This window comes from Protopterus annectens, chromosome 14.part0 (genome assembly GCF_019279795.1).
Source record: "Protopterus annectens isolate FY-2018-M chromosome 14.part0, PAN1.0, whole genome shotgun sequence".
Lineage (NCBI taxonomy): Eukaryota > Metazoa > Chordata > Ceratodontiformes > Protopteridae > Protopterus > Protopterus annectens.
The window spans coordinates 1,082,583,696-1,082,605,554 of NC_056748.1; the positions used below are offsets into that span (position 1 = coordinate 1,082,583,696).

Sequence of the window (21,859 nt, forward strand, 5' to 3'; positions counted from 1 at the left end):
TTACAAGCTGGAAGACTTTTGGTTAGCTCGTGGCTAGGTAGGTATCCCATTGTGCACCAGTACAATCCCCAGATTTTGTTTGTTGCTGACTAGAAGAAATAATAACAACATACATAAAGAAGCCAATACTAAAATGTCTCCATAAATAATGAAATTAACATTTTTCTGTCTCCAGGTACTTCCAGGATGGGGGCAGTAGGGCGGGTTTGTAAGAATGAAGGGTGAGATGGACTACAAACATGGAACGTTATGGTGACTACATAACTTCTTTTATGTTCTGTAGTCCTATCTCGCCTTCATTCCTATATATGGGACAGTGTTCCCTAGCACCTTATTCTTGGGTGGCTCAAGGAAAAATATTCCTGAGTACCGTGGAACCAAAAGATGCTCTACCCCTGGAGGTCAAATCCAATTTGTAATGAGTAGCAAAAGTGTGAGGAGTAGCCCACGTAGCTGCTGCACAAATATTATAAAGTGGGACCCTGGCTTGAAAGGCTGCAGACGTAGACTAAGATCTGGTAGAACGAGCCTTGACTTTAAAGGGTAAAGGTCTTCCCTCAGAATTGTAAACATAAGCTATACAGCTAGAAATCCAATTAGAGAGAGTTACTTTGGAAACTGGTAAGCCCAACCTGGATTCGGAAAAGGAAATTAATAATTGATCCGATTTTCTGATGTCTTTAGTCCAGTGCAAATAAAAATGTAATCGCCATGGACATCCAGCTGGTGAAACCTGTACTCGGCTGCGTTGGAGTGATTTGGAAAGAAAACCGGAAGTTCTATGGATTGATTCAAAGTAGCATGGCAGCAGACCTTGGGGACAAAGGAGGGATTAGTACGAAGGGACACCCTGTCTTTGTGAAAAATCAGATAAGGTGGTTTACCAGACCATGCTTGCAACTCTGACACCCATCTGGCTGATGTGATAGCCACCAAAAACAACATCTTCCAAGACAAAAATTTCAGAGAGGATGAATGAGAAGGCTCAGAGGGTGGAGGTGTTAATTTAGATAACACAGAATTTAAATCCCAGGAGGCCACAGGTTCTTGAACAGGTGGTCTTAAAGTGGCACCTTTAAGGAAGGTTTTGCACAGCTTATGAGACATCAAGTTAGAATCCAGAAAACCTAGATGAAAATTTGAAATCACTGCCAATTGAACTCTGAGATAGTGACAGCCGCAGATCCTTGGTGAAAAAGCTCAGAAAGGAATTCCAAAACCACTGGAATGGAGGCAGTGTAAGGGTCAACATCCATTTTCTCTGCCCAAAGAGAAAATCTTCTCCATTTACTGGAATATAGTCTCCTAGTGGAAGGTTTAAGAGAAGACGTAAGGATATGAGTCACGGAAGGCGAGAAGTCGTGAAGCCTGACTAGGGATGGAACAAGAGCAGCCACGCTGTCAAATTGAGGGTGTGTAAGGAGGTGGGGTGAAGCGAACCTGACGTGAGTCAACAGGTCTGGAGCTGGGTCCAGAATCCAAGGATCGTCCTGGAGAAGAGGCCCAAGGAAGGGGAACCAAACCTGATGAGGCCAGTAAGGAGCAATGAGGATCAGTTTGCTTCCCAGCCATTTTGCTTTCTGAATAACCTTGGGAATGAGAGGAAAGGGAGGAAAAGCATACAGGAGATCCAGGGGCCAATCGTGAACAAGTGCATCTGTTGGTGACTCCCCCGGAGGGAGGATGAGGGAAAAGTAGCTGCTGCATTAGGCATTGATTGGGCTGGCAAAGAGTTGCAGCAAGGCTGTCCCCATCTGCAGAAAATCTGTTTCCTGTTACAAAGACCACTCGTGAGGCATCAGGATTGCCCGGCTGAGCTGGTCGGCTATCACGTTTGTCGTCCCTGGAATGTGCTTTGCCACCAAAAAATGTTGGGAAGATATTGCCCATTTCCAAACTCACATGGCCTCTCAACAGAGTGGGTAAGATCTGGTTCTGCCCTGTTTGTTGATATACCATACTACTGACATGTTGTCGGACTATATTGCAATAGTCCCCAGAGGAAGAATGTCGTGAACTGCTTGCAACACCAGCTGCACTGCCCTCATCTCTAGAATGTTGATATGCAGGTGAGCCTCATGATCTTGCCATGTGCCTTGGACAGTCCTGCCTAGATAATGCCCCCCCACCCTATCTGTGAGGCATCCGTGGTCACAGTGGCAACGAGTTGGCGAGGAATAAATGAAGCGCCTGTGGTCAGCTGATAGGGTAATGTCCACTAAAGGAGGTCCTTCTTACAAGACTCTGTCAGCAGAATGTGATGGGATAATGAAAAGTGCTGAAAGGACCATTGGGACAACAGAAGCCACTGAAGAATTCTCATGTGTAACCTGGCTAGTGGCACTAATAATATGGTGGAAGCCATGTTCCCTAGGAGCTGCAGAATAATCTTCGCTTTGACCCTTCGTGTAAGGGGAGAAGACGCTGAATCTGAAGAACCAGGTTATGTGCCCTTTTGGCAGGAAGATGAGCCACCATGTTTACTGTGTCTATCTCTGCACCTATAAAAATCACAGATTGAGAGGGAATAAGGCAGATTTTCCCAATTTATAGAGATTCCCAGCTGGGCACAAAGTTGAATAGTAGCGTCCCTGCTCTGAAGGAATAGATGCCTGGTGGGGGTGGTCAGGAGTCAGTCGTCCAAATACGGAAATACCTGGAATAATCGAAGTCTCAGGGGAGCTGTCACTACTGCCATACATTTGGTGAACACCCTGGGGGCAGTGGTAAGACCAAAGGGCAGAGCACAGAACTGGTAGTGACTGGCTCCCAGCCTGAAGCGTAGACGACTCCTTGATGCCCTGTCCATTTTTATGTGGTAGTAGGCATCTTGGGGATCTATTGAGCACATCCAATTGTCTTTCCCTAACAACAGGAGTATAGACTGCAGTGTTACCATCCAGAACTTGTCTTTCTTTACTGATTCATTCAGTCTGCTGAGGTCCAGAATGGGCCTCCAGTCCCCTGTACGTTTTGGCACTAAAAAGAATCTGGAGTACACTCCGGATCCTATTTGGTCTGCTGGGACGGTTTGGATGACTCTTTTTGACAGCAACCTGTTGACCTCCACAGTTGCTTGATCCCTGTGATTGGGTGGAACAGCTGGGATCTTCTGGGGAACAAAAGGTGGAATAGAATGGGGTATATATAACCTCTGGTAATAATTCTTTGTACCCACTTGTCTTGAGTGATACTTAGCCAGGCTTCTGGGTACAAAGAAATGCAACCCCCGACCGACCCCAGAGAAGCACAGTCGGGCCCCACATCAGGAGCACTGGTAAGGCCGGCCCCGAAAGGAATCATGACCTCCCTGGTTTTGCGGACCTCGCCTGCCTCTAGGGTGATGTCTACCATTTCATCCTCCTCTGCCTCTGAAGGAGGAGTCACCCTGTGCCTACTGGAAAAACCTCTGGGACTTCTTGAACTACATCTTAACACCCCTCTGACCCTTAGTGTATGGTCTAGATGGTCTAGATGGAACAGTAAAACACTCCCACGGCAGAGAGTGTTTTTTCTTCTTGCTTCGCACCGGGTGAGAGTGTCCTTTACCTTGGATTCAAACAATGAGGAACCTTCGAAGGGGGCGTTGGTAAAGGTAGACTTAAACGGTTCCACAAAGTTACACAAATGCATCCAAGAATGACACCTTAGGGAAATTACAGAACCTGCTGCTCTACTCGCTCCATTGGCCGCATACGAAATAAGCCGCATGGAAGAGTTGACGATAAGAGTTCAAGGTGGACAACTGGGCAGAAACCTTGTCAGGGACTCCCTCAGTACATGTACATTGTGGAGAGTCTCCTATCTCTTTAAGGAGATCTCTCTGAATGCCGCTGAAGAAGAGATACGCTTCCCATATCTGTCCATCGTTCAGGACTCCTTATTCGGCAGATGAACAGAAGTCGTCTCAGCTAGCTCCTCCTTAGTGGCCGCCACCATGGTATCTACAGGCACACCTTTAGATAAAAAGTATTTTCCTGGAGGGGGAGAAAGGAACTTGCTCAGTCTCCTGGGGACTGGCTCCATGGCATAAGGAGTATCCCACACCTTTTGACTAACTAAATCCATCAGTTTGACGAAAGGTGGAGACACCCAAGAAGCAGAAGGTTGAGACCCGAAAGCCTTCAGGTACACCGACTCATCAGAAGGGGTGACAGTGGGCCAGCTGCACCTCTGCTTAAGGATCTCCAGGATGTCTATGAAGGAGACATCATCAGAGGATGACTTGGGGGACCCTTCCGACTCCTCAAGGTCAGATGTCAAAGACTCATCCTGGGAGTTGACATGCTTCCTCTTACAAGTCCTCTTCCATGGGGGCTCCTCAGAAGTACATTCTGGGGAGGTCTCAGAAGAGTGGGGGCCACCAGCCGGTGGCTCCTGAGGCTGAGGGTCTCTGCTGCCACTGGAGGGAGTAGGAGCAGAGACAGAAGTAGCTGCTTTAGGGGGAAGACTGCTGGTACCTCTGGTAGGAGTTGACGATCGGGACAGCACACTCCTCATCATCTCGAATGCTGACCTCTCCGGCTCAGAGGACCTTCCCGGCTCAGAGGAGACTGAGGATGCCATCGGCTCCAGAGCCACTGGCTCTGAGATAGACGTACAGTCTGAACTCACCCTAGCTGACACGCCGAGAGGAAGACTCGGAACTTAAGAAGTTCGGTTCCAAGAATCCCTGTCGGGGCCGACCGGAGAGCTTTGACCCCTAGACACTACGGAAGGCACAGAAAATGTCAGAGCAGAACTTGGCTCTGAAATAGCCACCAGGGGAGCTGAAGCAGAAGGTTCCACCAGTGGCATCAAGCACTCTGGCTCCGAAAGACCAGCATGGCTCAGAGGAGAAATGATCACAGAGGGTTGAACGGACTCAAGTGGCTCTGGAACTGACTGGGTCGGAGCCAACAACAATTTAGGCAAAGCAGACGACTTCAAAAGTCTCAGCACTACCCTCTCCACATCTTCTTCTGATAAACTCCTGGAAGACCTGGATGACACAGTAGGAGATTGGGATCTCTGAGGTATAGATAACTTTAACAACAAGGAGTCCGGTAGAGGGTCCATAAACCAGCTCTCAGAAACAGCCTCAATAGTCTCAGCGGTCAGCTCCGAAATACTTGGAACCGACCCTGCAATAAACAATACTGCTCTCAGTCGGCCCCGAGGTCTGTGGAGCCGATGAGGCAGTGGACTTGTCTGTTTTTGAAACTTTAAGAGGTGGCTCCGAGACTCCAGCCAGAGCCGGCGAGGGCCTCTTAGAAGATTTTGACTTTCCCTTGGATTTAGAAGATGATGAGGAACTAGACAAATCTTCCTCAAAGGAAGGTTTAAGAAGACTTTTTAGGATGAGCTTGTTCTTCTTTCCTGCAACACCCCAGGACTGAATGCACGGCAAAATAAACAGGTCTCCTGTAAATGGTTGGCCCCTAAACAGTAAACGCAGTTACCGTGACCAAGCGTTATAGGCATTTTTGAGAGCACTTAATACATTTCTTAAAGCTGGAAGGCTCATGATCCTTACTCTCTTTAGACATTCTACAGTAGGGGACACACGTACACAGAGAAAAGGAATGAGGAGGACTAGGTCCACTAATTTAAACAGGCCTAGCCCTGCAGGAAAGAAAATACACCACGAGGTCTAGGTCCTCTAATTTAAATGGGCCTAGCCCGGGCAAGGAAGAGATAAGGTCTTCTAACTGAAACAGACCCAGAAAGTTAGAGAAAGTTAGAAAGCATCACACATGCAACAGGAAACACAGTAATGAGTGGGAATTCACAAAAATTAGGCTTATGCCAAGCACAATCAGAACGTAGTTCTGTTAACAATAGTAGCAGTCCAACGATGCTAACAACAAGCTAATTAACTAGGTTAAATAACAAGTGGAAAACCGCCCAAAACTCTGTCTATTAACACACACAGTGTATCATTGTACAAAAGGCGCCTAACGCTATTAATCTATGAAAAAACACTACACAGGATACCAACTAAGTACGAAAAGGCCAAAGGCCAAACATTGCAGCAAGAAAACTAACAACTCTAATAACTACTACGCTAACTGATTACTATAAGCAGTAACAGCTTTAACTATATTAAACTGTTTTAAACTAAACAGAGCCAAGACATTTTGAAAAAGTGGAAATAAATGCAATCACTTAGCCAGATCCAAAGAGAAGCACAACCAAACTCGTCGACGCGGCAAATGAGATCTGGTGATTGTACTGGTGCACCATGTGATACCTACCTAGCCAGAAGCCAACCAGAAGTCTTCCAGCTTGTAAATAGGCCGAGCTCGGCTCCAATCCCATATGTAAAGAATGAAAGTGAGATAGGACTACAGAACACGTGCAGTTTCGCACAAGTGAGGTTTCAGATAAGTGAAGTTGCTTATTTGAGATTCGCTGAAGTGTAAATTCAATGATGAACATTAGACTCCTGTATCTTACACACACACTATTATACATACATACATACATACATACACACACACACACACACACACACACACACACACACACAGAAAGAGAGAAATTAGAAATATATTAGACAAACTGCAGCTTGGGTGAATACATTTTAGTCAACTTCAGTTTTTCAAATAAAATAATAAAATGCATTTAATGGGGTGAATGGGAGAGTGGCATTTGTGGTAGATCACAGAATGAGAATGTGTCTTTTCCATTTTCCCCAGCATTGTGCAGTTTTAGAGGTAGCATATTTAAGTTAGCTGGGTGTGAAAGACAGTCCCCTATCTGTGGGGTGCGTGTGGCTTGCACTGGTGCAAAATCATTTGTTATGTGTGTACTGTCTTAGCCTGGTAATTTTGTTGTTTGATAACTTTCCTAGGTAGCAACGGAACTGGAACAGAGTCAAATATTTGCCACGACACATACTATACATACACACACAAACACATTATAAATGGATCTACCATTATACACAGACACATGCAATCTGAAAACCCAAATGTCAACTACAAACTGTTAGCACTCTATTAAATGGGTACTTAGCAAATGAAAACTAAAAACAGAAAAAAAAAGTTTTTTTGTAAGGGGATAAACCCCCTCATCTCCCTGCTAATTATGTATACTAATTCCAAAACTGCACAACAATGATGGAAGGGTATATTCTCTTTCCCTGAAAATTGAGATCTTGCATAACTGTCATCCATCCTTAGCTGACCAAGTTTTCCTGACTAAACAAAGTTTCAACAAAGTTCACTGCTTCCATATCTCTCTCTCCATATATCATTTTTTTAGGCTATGTTCATAGATAAGTACTAGGCTAGCTGCCCTTGTGAGCCATTTTAAGCCTAGACAATTTCCGCTGGTGAAAATCAAGCTCTTAACAATTATACACAGACACATGCATACACAAAAGTCTTAAAACACTTTTCCTTTTAATTTCAAAACTAATGGAAAAGCTGCTGCTGCAGTACTTACGATTTAAGCTTCTGGATCTTCTGGATGATTGATAATACCATGGAGCTCTTTATCTCCTTTGCTACTCTGGCAGGATCTATAAATTTGTATCGTACCTTTTGTAAACAAAAACATGCAAAAAAATAACATTAGAATAAAAGTGTATTGGACAGATCACACATTTTGATAGTTTTAATAGATTTAAAATAATAATATTACTACAGAATACAATAACACTAAGCTTTAGCCATTCGAAACTTTACTGTACAAGGTAATCAGAGATGGATATACAGACTGAGTAGGCATTTTTGTTAACAAGGTAGACTTAGCTTGAAAACAAGATTTCTCATCTTCAGAAACATACAAGAAATTATGCCTTTAAGTAATACATACAGTAAATATAATGCGGCGATCCTGGCTCCATGGCAAGGGGGGATAGAGGCCTAACTGCGAAACAGGTAGCTGGGTGAGTTAGACTACAGCCCGCAGTACTTTTAAAGAAAGGCAAGACTGGAGACAAGCAAAGGGGCATGTTCCACTCACCTCTCCTGGGGAGAGGTGGGCTACAGGCTCTCGTCAAGCACAAGAAGTGGTATGACTTCTCAGATGAAAGCCTGGGAACCACCATCTATGTTTAACAATGAGAGGGAGGGCTACTTCTGGCACTATTCCCGAGTACAAGTGAGGGCCAACCAGTGCAGCGTATATAGAGTTTAAAGGCAAAACTTGAGACGCTCATGTTGGCCCTTCCTGGCCAACCCTCACTATGGCAATAGTATTTGAATTGGATGATCGGCTGGGTAGGGACTGACAATCAGCAGGCAGTAGGTGCAAAAAAAAAAAAAAAAAAAAGCGTAGCGTAGCAAAAACAGAAAAATAAATTATGTAAATTTGATGCACTCAGGAAAACTAAATTAGGAAAAACACTTTAGCGTACGAAGTACAGAACAAAAAGAATAATGTCATCACTGACACAAGAGCAGCAAAACGGGCACAATATAAGAAATTAACGGTAAAATGCAAAAACGACAGCTGTAGAGAGGATACGTTTTCCTAACAATGAAGCAGGCAATAAATATGGTCCTTTCTTTCTTTATTTCTTTCTTTATTTTATTTATTTTACATTTGTTGACCAGGATTGTCCGACTGAGCTGAAGAGCTCTTGTTCAGCAGAGGCCCGGGGAGAAAAGCTCCGACATATTATACAATGTTCATTATAAATTAGCATTAAACAGCAATGTTACAGGATTATTACAAGGCATTAAGTAGCAATACAATGTTATACAGTGTCAATAATCAGGAGTATAGCAAAACTGTTTCAAGATGTATAAAAAGAAATATGTCATTAAGATGAGTATAGTTTTTGGGGTAAGTGGTTACAAAAACCCAGTTTATCCTGATGCAGTTGCATGAAGGCAAGACAATTACAACAGAATATTTCTCTAAGGCAATTTGTTAATAGATTTTAGAAGACAGTAGAAAGAGTAGTCAAGGAAGATTAGAGACAGCTAGTGAGAAGAGCGACTTAAGGGCAGAAAGTAGATTAAGGTAAGAGAAGTAGGGGATGTTAAGGAGGGAGGGTGCAGTGGCAGGACCAGTGACTTTTAAAGTGCTCTTTGGTGGCTGTCTTAAATTGTTTAGGATGTGTAAGCGTCCTGATTTCTAGTGGAAACCTATTCCAGGCAATAGTGGGGTGATACCTGTACATGTGTCCAAATTTAGACTTGGGTTTGTAGATTTGTAGTAGTTCTTGGTTAGAGCTTCGGAGAGGTCTGGAGGGAGAATAATGGGAGATGAGAGGGGATAGTGCTGGGCAGTAGGAAGGCTGGTACTGGATAGAATGGATGATCTGGAGCTGAGAGAGAAGAAGCTGGTGGGGTAAGTCAAGCCAGTTTAGGTGTTTGAGAGAGAGACAGTCATGGGATTTGTAGGTTTGTTGGGTAGCAAACAAGAAGATAAATATATTTTATACATATATATATATATACATATATATATACACACACATATATATAATACAATTATATATATATATATATATATATATATATATACACATATATATAATATAATATATAATATACACACACATAATATATATATATATATATATACACACACACACACACACACATAATATATATAATATAATATATTGATAAACAAGAAGGGCTACAGTGTTTCTTATGGAAACACCTAAGCACCTTTTTAAGGGACAAGAAGGTGCTTTAATTTACACTGGTACGAGATTTACAAAAGTTTGATTATATTTATATCAGCTTTATTGCATCTTAAAACTTTATGTAGAAAATTGTCAATGGGTAATGAAATAAAATGATAGTGCATACACTGTGTCATACATCACAAGGCAGAAGTTACTTAAAAAATAACTGAGGTTGACGTAGCATCTAAAAATCAAAGGAAATCTCAGGTAAAGGGTATGTAGGTGTGGCAAGGTAAGCACTGCACATACAACACAATCCTTGCAGCACAGTGAGATACATATTTAAACTAAGCAAAATACTTCTTATATGCAGGCAACAAAAGTTGGACTTGTATAGAATTATTTAGATGACACTACTGACTTTGAAAAAACTAGAAGGAAACACTGTAGTCTGCAGTGGGTCTGGATAAAGATGAAATCTAAATTATTTGCGAAACAGTTTGCAATCTGCAGTGAAGTACAGTTGCCCAAGTTCCTCTTGCGTGTGACAATTGATGTTCATAGAATAGACTGTCTTACTAACATATGGGTCAGTCAAAACTCAGAACTCCTCCCACTGCCTCTCTGTGACACTGAAAAGCCACTCATCTAGCAGGACCAGGGCACCCCTTTACACCCACAGACAGACAGAACCCTTTCAGTCTTCTAAGGTCCAACAGGAAGAGCAGAAGGACATACAAGCTTTGCTAACACCTACTGCTCCAAACCAAAAACTACATACAAAAAAAAAAAAAAAGGCTGCTGAACCAAAACACAACAGCAACTCAACCAACCAACTATATACACCAAACTAAAGGGGATGGTGGGAGGGGACTTCCAGTAAGACAATATGTTTTACAAACATCCCCCGTTACAGGTAACTGGAACTTTTGCAACTGTACTAACTTCAATAAACACACTGCCTTACTGGCATATGGGTAGATTCCCAAAGCATACCTAATGTGAGAGGAGGGGTGATAAGAGTCCAGGAGCCCATGGTGAACTGTCCGCATGGAGCTAAGAGTCCAGGAGCCCATGGTGAACTGTCCGCATGGAGCTAAGAGTTCAGGAGCCCATGGTGAACTGTCCGCATGGAGCTAAGAGTTCAGGAGCCCATGGTGAACTGTCCGCATGGAGCTAAGAGTCCAGGAGCCCATGGTGAACTGTCCGCATGGAGCTAAGAGTCCAGGAGCCCATGGTGAACTGTCCGCATGGAGCTAAGAGTCCAGGAGCCCATGGTGAACTGTCCGCATGGAGCTAAGAGTCCAGGAGCCCATGGTGACCTGTCCGCATGGAGCTTACTCTGTAGTGCTTTATGAAGGTACTGACACTTCTAAAGTCCATTCCTTTCCAATATGACACAGAAGAGAACTTCTTCTGGCCTTTACCTTGCCTGTATTCCCCTTTCCATGACGGATGTAATAAAACAATACCATACAACAACCAATGTTCAATGGATTGCATGGAGATTGGTTGACCTTTCTTTGTCCCAAAAGAGGAAATAAAAAGTCCTTCAGTATTCCCAAAGGGCTTTGTTCTGCCAACGTAGTACCAGAGCTGCCTATGCACATCCAAGGTATGAAGTACCCTTTTTCCCTTATTCTTAAGTTTTGAAAGAACACAGGGAGATTAATGGACTGACAGAGTGAATTAGGTGACAACCTTCAGCAAAACAATAAATAATAATGCTTAACACAACCCAATCCTTGTGGAAAATCAGGTAAGGCTGTCCTATCATAAGAGCTTGCAGCTCAAAAACTTGCCTTACAGGTGTCAGAACAACAAGCAAAACAGTTGTCCACATTAACAACTTGAGATCAGCATGAGAAATTTGAGGTAAATTTGTCGGCCATCAGATTTGCTATATCTTCTGGCTGCATACAGGTGATACCATCTACAACTAATTTCGCACATTGTTCAGTGTTGCCCTTAAGATAGTGAACATAACTGAAAAATGCCTTATGGTTAACCTTAGCATTGGAGGCTTTTTTTTACTTCAAAGTCTGCTTTCACAGACTTGACCAATTCCCCGATTCACTTGTTCAGACTAATGATGGACGTTTTGCTCTGTTGTGCACATTCCCACTTTCTGATCAATTTTCCTACCTTCATTGTACAACCTATTAATATTAGTGATCCACACCAGGGTGGCTTGTTTTTGTGGTTTGACCTGGGTTTATTTCAGTCTGGTACTGCCATTTCTATGCAGTTGTTTATAAAGCATAAAGGGCTTTTGTGTACACATCTGTACAGGTTTTTATGTTTTCTGGATTTGGGGGAGTTTTGAAACTAGCTATGTAGTCCCTTAATAGGGGATAATTTACCTTGGAGAAGTTGTTGAGTTAGGTGTGGACACTAGTTTTACCTTTATTTCAAGGGAGTTCAGGAAATGAGAGATGGAAATCCCAAGCACCACAGTAATCAAGTAAAGTATTTTATTTAGAGCTTTAATCCCAGTATAACAGCTTTCTTCAGATTCTGAAGGGTCTATGTGTGTGGTCCTTTGTGGGTGCAGGGAGTGATGTGTGTGAGTCACTGGCAACCTGTCACTTTTTTGGGTCTGTATGCGAGAGTCTGGCAGGCCTCAAGTCTCATCAGAATAGACAAGGCCACAATGTATAACTACATCTCGCACATACTGTATTTGTCTGTTTGAGAATTAAGTGGTTGCCAGTGTACATAAGGCAATTGTTACATTGCACCAGGATACCCATGTCTACCAAGATGGAAGCAGAGATAGCAGGAAAGTACCCATCCATGATTGCAGGTCCTAATGTGCAATTGCAAGGGACAGGAATGGAGGGTGTTTGTAACCAGACGAGGGACAGTTGCTTACTTGGTATAGTCAGCAGCTAACATAACTAGCGATGATGCCCAGTGCCCAGACCAGATGCTGGCTGAGCAGCGACAACCCTAGGTGTTAATGCCCAGCACCCAGACCAGATGCTGGCTGAGCAGCAATAGCCCTAGTTGCTAATGCCCAGTGCCCAGACCAGATACTGGCTGAGCAGCGATAGCCCTAGGTGCTAATGCCCAGTGCCCAGACCAGATGCTGGCTGAGCAGTGATAACCGTAGGTGCTAATGCCAGTGCCCAGACCAGATGCTGGCTGAGCAGCGATAACCCAAGGTGCTACTGCCCAGCGCCCAGACCAGATGGTGGCTGAGCAGTGATAGCCCTAGGGCCCTAGGTGCTACTGCACAGTGCCCATACCAGATGCTGGCTGAGCAGCAATAGCCCTAGGTGCTACTGCCCAGCGCCCAGACCAGATACTAGCTGAGCAGCGAGAGCAAAAGGTGCTACTTCCAAGCACCCGGACCAGATGCTGGCTGAGCAGCGAGAGCCCTAGGTGCTAATGCCCAGTGCTCAGACCAGATGCTAGCTGAGCAGCGGGAGCCCTAGGTGCTACTGCCCAGTGTCCAGACCAGATGCTGGCTGAGCAGTGGGAGCCCTAGGTGCTACAATAATGTACGATGGACATAAATAGTCTTAATTAAATGCATATATTGTGCGCACTGTGCAAAATATTTGCCCTGTGAGTAACAATGGACTGAGGTAAAATTCTGACGTGAATTTTATAGGGGAAATTTCAACTTCTGGTAACAGCATATATACAAGGCACCAATAACCTCCACTCCACAAAAAGCAGCATCATGCAAACATGAGGCTTAAATACTATCAAAAACAAGCAAGGTTTGTACTAACTATGCCCTAAGGCCAATCAAATAAGCACACAATGAGCTTTCCACCAGCAATCTCTAGCTCAGACAGGTGAAATCAGTGCTACTACTGCCACAAGAGTGCAGACTTAGGCTCCAAACCAGTCATTTTTACATTAAAGGGTCAAAGTGTTAAGGAACCACAAACAGATGCCTATTACTAACCAAGAAACACTAGACAGAATGTAGTTCAGTGTAGAACAGCAACCCTTCCAGCAGTTTGAAAATGCAATTTTAAACATTAAAGTGCAAAAATAAATAAACTCTCACATTTACATCTGTACAGGGCACTGTCAAAGTGCGCAGCTCCTTGGAAATGTGCCAAATTTATATCAGCACTGGGAATACAGAAAACTGACTACTGATCCATCTAGCCAATAAAATGACTACACTTGGAGCCCTTTGTTTGCTTCTCAACTCAGACAGACTAGGCAAACGCCTATTGTTACTAGATGAATAACCCCAGTCCTAATGTAAAAGCAGAGTAAAAGGGTGTCCGAGTGAAGTGAGACAACGAACGTAAGGAAACACAAGAAGAAATTCAAGAGAATATCAATGTACTTTAAACATCTTATAAAACAGCAATTATTCAATAAACGTATGTCACTTTGTAGAAATGACTGAGCAGAATTTATAGACACTAAAAACAAGGTAAGCTGATTAATAAGCCCTCTGGCCAATAAAACAACTACATGCAGGAATCTCTAGTGTGTTACCCAACCTATACTGACCAGGCTACTGCCCACTGCCACTAGACTGAAAATTCTACGTCCTCTTGATGGAAAAACACAGAAAAGAGGTACCTAGAGTTTAAAAATATGTCACTTTATCCAACAGCTAGCTAGATAATGAATTCAGAGCAAGTAAATCATAACAGACAATGAGAGGCAAAATGCACTTTTTTTCCAAAATAAGTACAAGGAAAGGGAAATTAATTTAAACCAAGCATAAACTTTGCAGTGTGGAGGGTGTGAAGTTCATTCCTTGAAATAGGTTATGCACCTAGTTCACTAATATAAATTCAAACTTTAAAACGCATACCACAAAATAATAAAATAGTAAGTAGTCCACAGTTGAGTTAAAAATGAAATATCCTTTATTAAAACACACAAACAAGCGATCCTAGTTGAGTATAATGAAAAGCATTAAAGACCTTCATTAATTTATATATAATCAGGTTATTTGAAGCAAGGGTGTTAGTTACAGAGGATGGTTCTGTTAAGAGCAATAAAAGCATTAAACCCATTCCTTTAACCAATTCCCCCTTCCCCCTTAATACCATAGGGTAAACTGAGACCGTGCTACCTTAGAACTGAAACTTGAAAGCCAGAGACAAATTAAAATACATAAATAAGAACAGCTGGCTGTTAGCTTGGTTTGTAAGGAAAACAGTCAGCCTGCCTAAATTTTGCTGGCTGTTAGCTTGGCTTCTCATGAAACCAGTCAGCCTGCCTACAGTTTGTTGTACTTATGTGTGTGTGTGTGTGTGTGGCATGAATATGCAATCAACGCTGCTGCTCACCTCGCATCACCGCAAACACATGTAAACTCCATGTAGGATTTGCGTGAAGCCTATACTGAGTTTACTGAACCCCACTGACCTTTTATTTTGGTACGATACAATCATTTTGGGAAGAAGTAAATACTTTTCTACAAGTTCTATGGATGACAAATTTAATTTAGCTAAATCATTAATTTTGTTTAATTCACCAGTTTCTAAACATGTTCATAGAGAGCAGTACCCTCTTCCATGGAGTCTGTTGAATATTTCTGAAAAAAGTTACTACAAAAATTAGAAAAAGTTATTATCCCTACATTTAAAGAATTTATAATTAGAATTTATAGATATTGCTGAAACTGTGAAAATGAGTTAGTCACTAGTAGAACGAGAACACATGGCACTAGTTCTTACTATAATAACTAGTTAAAGTTAAGTGTTTTATTAGAAAAGTACAGATTTAAGATTTTTATAATATATATTTGATTTACTAAATTTAGACACTATTGTAAATGGTTTGTTTCCTCTTTCTTTTGGGTGATAATATACTATGTCAATTTTAAAAATTGAATGAAAACTTTCTAAAAAAAAAGTAGTAGCACATTCTGCTTTTGTTTCCATGGAAGGAAGCTGACTAAAGGCGAAGACAATAAACGGAGGGGTCTGAACATAGTTTACTGAGAGAAATGTAAAATAAAAAGGTACAAGGACAAGCAGCTCAGAAAAAAAATAAAGTATGAAATTATTGGAAGTTTATAAAAGATAGCAGCTTTTCTGGTAAGTAAATATGTTAAGATATCTACTAGAAGAATGTATAATTTAGTTTTATTCAAAGATAGCCAGTGCACTTTTTCTTACGGCTATAAGTGAATGTTTTCTGAAAGAACACAAGCTGTTTTTTCACATCTAGGAGGGGAAAAGATAAGACATGAACAGACAGCAATTATTGTAAGTAAAAGTACAGACTGTATCATGTGCTTTAGGTTAGTTAATGCCAGTCTGTGCAGCTGTTGTTTTGGGGAAACTGTTCCCATCGGAGGAGGCTGGTTAAACTTCATTATTTGAAGATGCACATAGTTTCATTGGTTTGTTTTAACTTAATAGGTTATAAGGGTGTTTTGAGAGTTTTCATTAAACCAAGTCTTATAAAACATGACATAAGTTCAAATGGAGATGACAAGAAACAACTATATAAAGGATCAAATTGCCAAACATTACTGGGTGCATGTAACACAAAAGCTGGAAATAGATACTAAAAAGCTGTCATATCTAATGGGTGGAAATAACTTAGCATAATGGTTACACACTAAACATATTTTGAAACATGAATGACCTCATAGGTATAGACAAAAAGGTGAGAGGATTCAGTTATATTAAGAAATGCAGAGTGCAAATAGTAATGGTACAGGATGCTTATTTAGAAGAAGTGAGTATGTGAATTTGATAAAGAAAGGATTTCAGGATGGATATTCAGCAGAATATCAGGTACAAAGGAAAGGGGAGTACTTATACTAATTGCTACAGGAGCTCCGATGGTGATAGAAGAGAAAAAATATAGTAATGTTAGATTTGTGTTAATAAGGGGCTGCTGGCAAGGGAGACTTACTAAGCTGGAATGTATTTATATTCCACCTAAAATTGCTATTATGGAGCTTAAGACATTTTTGGGAGAAAAAAAATCAGCTTTCAGCAGGGAATATTACTTATAGGTGTGGAATGGAACCTGACCTGCAACAGTGAGGATGAATCTGAGGGAAGGGAAAATATAACCCAGGGAATATTACTTATAGGTGTGGAATGGAACCTGACTTGCAACAGTGAGGATGAATCTGAGGGAAGGGAAAATATAACCAAAGAGAGAGATTCCTGAAGAGACGTGTGAAAATATTTGGCACTTTCAGCAGGGAATATTACTTATAGGTGTGGAATGGAACCCGACTTGCAACAGTGAGGATGAATCTGAGGGAAGGGAAAATATAACCAAAGAGAGAGATTTCTGAAGAGACGTGTGAAAATATTTGGCACTTTCAGCAGGGAATATTACTTATAGGTGTGGAATGGAACCTGACCTGCAACAGTGAGGATGAATCTGAGGGAAGGGAAAATGTAAGCAAAGAGAGATTTCTGAAGAGACGTGTGAAAATATTTGGCACTTTCAGCAGGGAATATTACTTATAGGTGTGGAATGCAACCTGACGCAACAGTGAGGATGAATCTGAGGGAAGGGAAAATATAACCCAGGGAATATTACTTATAGGTGTGGAATGGAACCTGACTTGCAACAGTGAGGATGAATCTGAGGGAAGGGAAAATATAACCCACGGAATATTACTTATAGGTGTGGAATGGAACCCGACTTGCAACAGTGAGGATGAATCTGAGGGAAGGGAAAATATAACCAAAGAGAGATTCCTGAAGAGACGTGTGAAAATATTTGGCACAGAAGATGTGAACTCAGTAGTAGGAACTTGGTGAGAATTTACATATTATTCCCAGAGCTACAATAACTGGGCTAGACTAAATATAAATTATATTTCATGGCAACATGTGCATTTAATTGAAATCTTTTAAACACATCCAATAGCTACTTTAAGATCATGTCATAATAAACAATTAAGATAAAAATGCAGGGTAATTAAGTACAAATGAGACGATGGTGCTTCCTTACCTGCCTGTTAAAAGGAGAGGAATTTAGGGAATGAGTAGTGGAAATTATTCAAGGGCTATTAGGGAAGACAGAAATGTATTCAAAAGTTATAGCTAGTTTGTGGGATGAAATGTAAGTGGAGTTTAAAAATGGGATAGAAATAAATTAGAGAGAGATATGGCTAACTACTCATAAGAATTATTTAGAAGGGCTGACAAAGGTTAACGTATTGCAGAATAAGGGGATCTCACAGAAGAAAATGAGTAACTGAAGAGTGCTAGAGAGAAAAATAAGAGCGTATCTGGATAACACACACACGTTTAGAAAAAGACTGCTGTTAAGCAAGTGATTGTTGGTAATAAATCCAGAGTGCAAAAACTTTTAGCACAATGATTTAAACTACAGAAAGAATTGTTACCAAACTTAGGGAGCCTATTACAAGTAAAATAACCAGAGATCCTGTAGAAGCACTAGGGATACTTTGAAATTTTATGAAAATTGTTCTAAAGCGCAGAAATGTAGAAATCAAGAAAAAGCACAAATGGAAATATGGAACACTTGGGTATGCTAAGTTAAAGGTAGATGAAGCTCAACAGCTAAGAGCGGAGGAGATGAGATACAAACAGTGACGTATAATCAATCTGCAGGAAAGTCTCCAAGAATAGATGGGACTGTGGTAGAGGTTTGGAATTTAGAAGGAAGAAAGAGATACAGATCTGCAAGGTTTTAACAGTATCTTAAAAGGAGGGGAAGCACCAGTATCCTGGTAGAAAGATGTAGTGGTTATAATACCTTAAGACAGTAAAGATCCATCAGACACAGCTTCATACAGGCCCATTTCAATTTTAAATCATGATTATACTGTGTTCATGCCTGTAATAGCTAAATGAATGGCAAAGGTGTTGCTAAAATTGAAAGAGATGGATCAATACCGTTCTGTGGAGGTGAGGCAAACATTTGGCAACTTTAACAGAACAATGATGATCCAGACTGAAGCAGACTAAGAAAATACCACTGTTGCTGGTGGGTCTTCATTCACAGAAAGCATTTGACAGAGTAAGCTGGAATTTTATGAGCAGGGCAATGGAAGCATTTGCATTCCGTGATACAATACTACTTTCTCCCTTAAAGATCATGGAAAAATGCATCCACAGACAATTGCTAGACCACCTAATCCAAAATAACTTATTTTCCAACTCTCAACATGGTTTCAGACCTTCCCACAGCACTACTACTGCCCTCCTTTCCTTTACTGACTGTATTATTAAAAAACGTAACCTCAATAAGCTTTCCTCTGCACTGTTTATAGATCTGTCCAAGGCTTTCAATATGGTAAATCACCAGATACTTCTAACTATCCTCAAACCCCTGTCACTAGATGCCTTAGCTATAAAATGGTTCCAGTCCTATTTGGATAACAGACAACAGGCTGTGCTTTGGCATAACATTCTATCTACCCATCTGCCCGATAACATTGGTGTCCCTCAAGGGTCCATATTAGGACCACTCCTGTTTTCTACATTTATCAATGACCTTCACCTAGCAATCCCCCAAGCTACATGCATACAATAGGCAGATGATTCCACATGTACACGCTCAGCTACATCTATAGCCGAACTTCACTCTCTTACCCAAAAGGTGTTTAACACAGTTGAACAATGGTTTACACAGCGAAGTCTCCTTCTGAACCCCAAAAAACGAAACTCCTCCTTTTTACTCCTACTTGTAAGTCCCCCCAATAGACTTCACAGTAACATCCAATAATGGTACTCTCATATCCCCAGCTCTAGCTACCAAACTACTAGGTATCACCATAGATAACAACCTTAATTTCGACACCCATATTAACATACTCTAAAATCTGTTAATAGAAAAATAGGCTCTCTACGGGATCAAACAATTCCTCTCTCCTGCAGTTAGAATAACTATTGCTCAAACCCATCTCATTTCTACTCTCCTCTATGCCTCACCCATATATACTACTCTCTTTAAAAACAATCTTAATAAAATGGAAAACTCCTACAATAACATAGCCAGATTTGCTACAGGTAACCCTTTCAGAACCCACCACTGTTTTAATCTAAAGCAGCTAGGATGGCTTGAATTACAAAATCACCTTAAATTCCACCAACTGGCCATTGCCCATAAAACCCTTTACCAGCCTACCAACACCCCTATACTATCTACCCTCATTACCCCCTACAACAATCTAAAGACCTTACGATCATCACATAAACTTTTAGTAAATCAAACAACAGGGCTGGGGACTCTCTTTTCTCTAATACTGTTGGAAAACCCTAGAACCTTCTTCAGAGTAAACTTTCCTCTCTTCCCTCTATATCACTCTTTAAAAACAAACTGAAACTTTTCCTCAGAACACACTGGTTGTGCCCCTGTACTAAACCTGACTGATCAACTAGCTCTTCTTACTTGGTTCAACCTATCCACTTCTTCTCAGTAATCAAGTTCCTTTTCTTAATAACAACTTACCTTGTCCTTCTAGATACTATTACTTACATCTTCAGAATCTCATTAAGGAGACTACTTTTATTAATATATTGTATAATTTCAGCTCCTACTTTTTCTTTATGACTACTTGTATACTAATATATTGTATAATTCAGCTTCCATCTTTTTCTTTATGATGTATTGCAACTACATTTTGTATTGTACTAATTGTATCTGTATATTTTGCAGTATGTTATGAACGAGTGACCTCTTTGATTATTCTCTGTACTGCACCTGCAATGTTCATTGTATACATTCATTTTTGTACATGTGATTTTGTTTGTTTCTTTATAATGTATCACAACTACATTTTGTATTGTACTAATTGTATTGTCATTGTATACATTAATTTTTGTATATGTTATTTTGTTTAGTTTCCTCGGAGCTTATCTCCTCGGGCTTCTACTGAAAATGGACATATATCCAGTTAGACTAGCCTGGTCAACAAATGTAAAATAAATAATAAAAATAATAAGGTTAATTAGGAGGATATAAGGAACCAAAAGCTACTGGGGGAAAATAACTAGAGAGGGGAAAGTAACTAAATGGAAGAAGGCCAAGAGGACATTTGGATTACAGGCTGGAGATGGTCTTCCCCATCATGGATTGATATCAGAATATAGCCAGAGAGAAAAGGAGAGGGGAATCCAAAGTGAAAGGCCTGCTCTGGTAGAGGTTCTAGTTGAATCCAGAACAGAGGCGGTTAAAAAGGGATAATTAATATGACGTACAATGCTGCATGATAACTATAGGAATGAAGTGTTAAGGAGCTAGCAAGTTAGGCAGGTGCACGGCAAGTGTGCTAAGTAGACCCCAAAAAAGAAAAATTGCCAGCACCAAGGAGGATATCCTCCTTGGTGCTGGCAATTTTTTCTTTTTTGGGTCAACTATAGGAATGAATCAGAGGAGGTAAGAAAAGAGAGACTGGATAAACAATTCACAAAGAAACAATGGGAGCACATATATGTGGCTCCCAAATATGCAACAAATTTAAGAGGATTTAGAATTTTTGCTTGGACATATTTGCATAGCTATTTTTATACCCCAAGCAGACTCCAATGAGTTTTTCTTTAAATAAATACCAAATGCTGGTGGTGTGTTGAGGAAGAAAGGGGTAACTGGGAACATATGTTTTGGGAATGTAATGAGTTGGCAAACTTTAAATATTCCCTACGGAGTACACGGTCAGCAATATTGGGTGAGCAAATAGGTGTAGCTAAGGAATTTTTTTTTGAGCTCGGGTACAGGATATGAATTCCTAGACATAGTAGGCCCCTGTTAAGCTGAATTCTGGTGGCTGCCAAAAAGCAACTAATGGAAAATGGAAATCAATATCTAACCCAACTCTAGGTGAAGTAGTGAATGTTCTAACAAGAGAACAAAGAACTGGAAGTAGGATTTTCACAAAAAGGCTAAGAGCAAATTACATAGATAAAATGGAAATTTTGGGAACTATACATGCAGAATCATGATTTGGAGGAGGAGTGAGGTTTAAGAGAAAGCAGGAATTGATCAATTTATAAAGTAATGTTGGATGGATGATAACTGTATAAAAGAATACATCTGATGTATAATGTTTTTAACTGTGAATACGTTAACAGTTTTTCTTTTATATAAATATATGTTTGCCTATGTCTTAAGTGATAATTCATTAAAGGTGTTAAAAAATTGCACTTAACTGAAAAAATAAGTTATGTCTGACCATAACATTCCATCTATGCTGTTCATCTTCTTTCATTCATCACTGATGGGTTCAGTTCCGAGCCCTCAAAACCGAGTCGGCCTATTACCAAGCTCGCACCAGGCAAAAACTCTCGAGCAAAGCTTCTACCCACAATGCCCTTCTCCCTTTTACCTCAGATTGAGTTTGTCAGT

General features: G+C 40.9%; 1 protein-coding gene across 1 annotated transcript in view; it reads right to left on the reverse strand.

Moving 5' to 3' along the window:
- CFAP46 (cilia and flagella associated protein 46) overlaps nt 1-21,859 on the reverse strand; it is a 3,596,153-nt gene that overhangs the window by 3,208,611 nt on the left and 365,683 nt on the right. Inside the window, exon 8 of the mRNA XM_044056880.1 lies at nt 7,432-7,526. Coding sequence (XP_043912815.1) covers nt 7,432-7,526 — 95 coding nt within the window. The remainder of the gene's footprint in view (nt 1-7,431; nt 7,527-21,859) is intronic.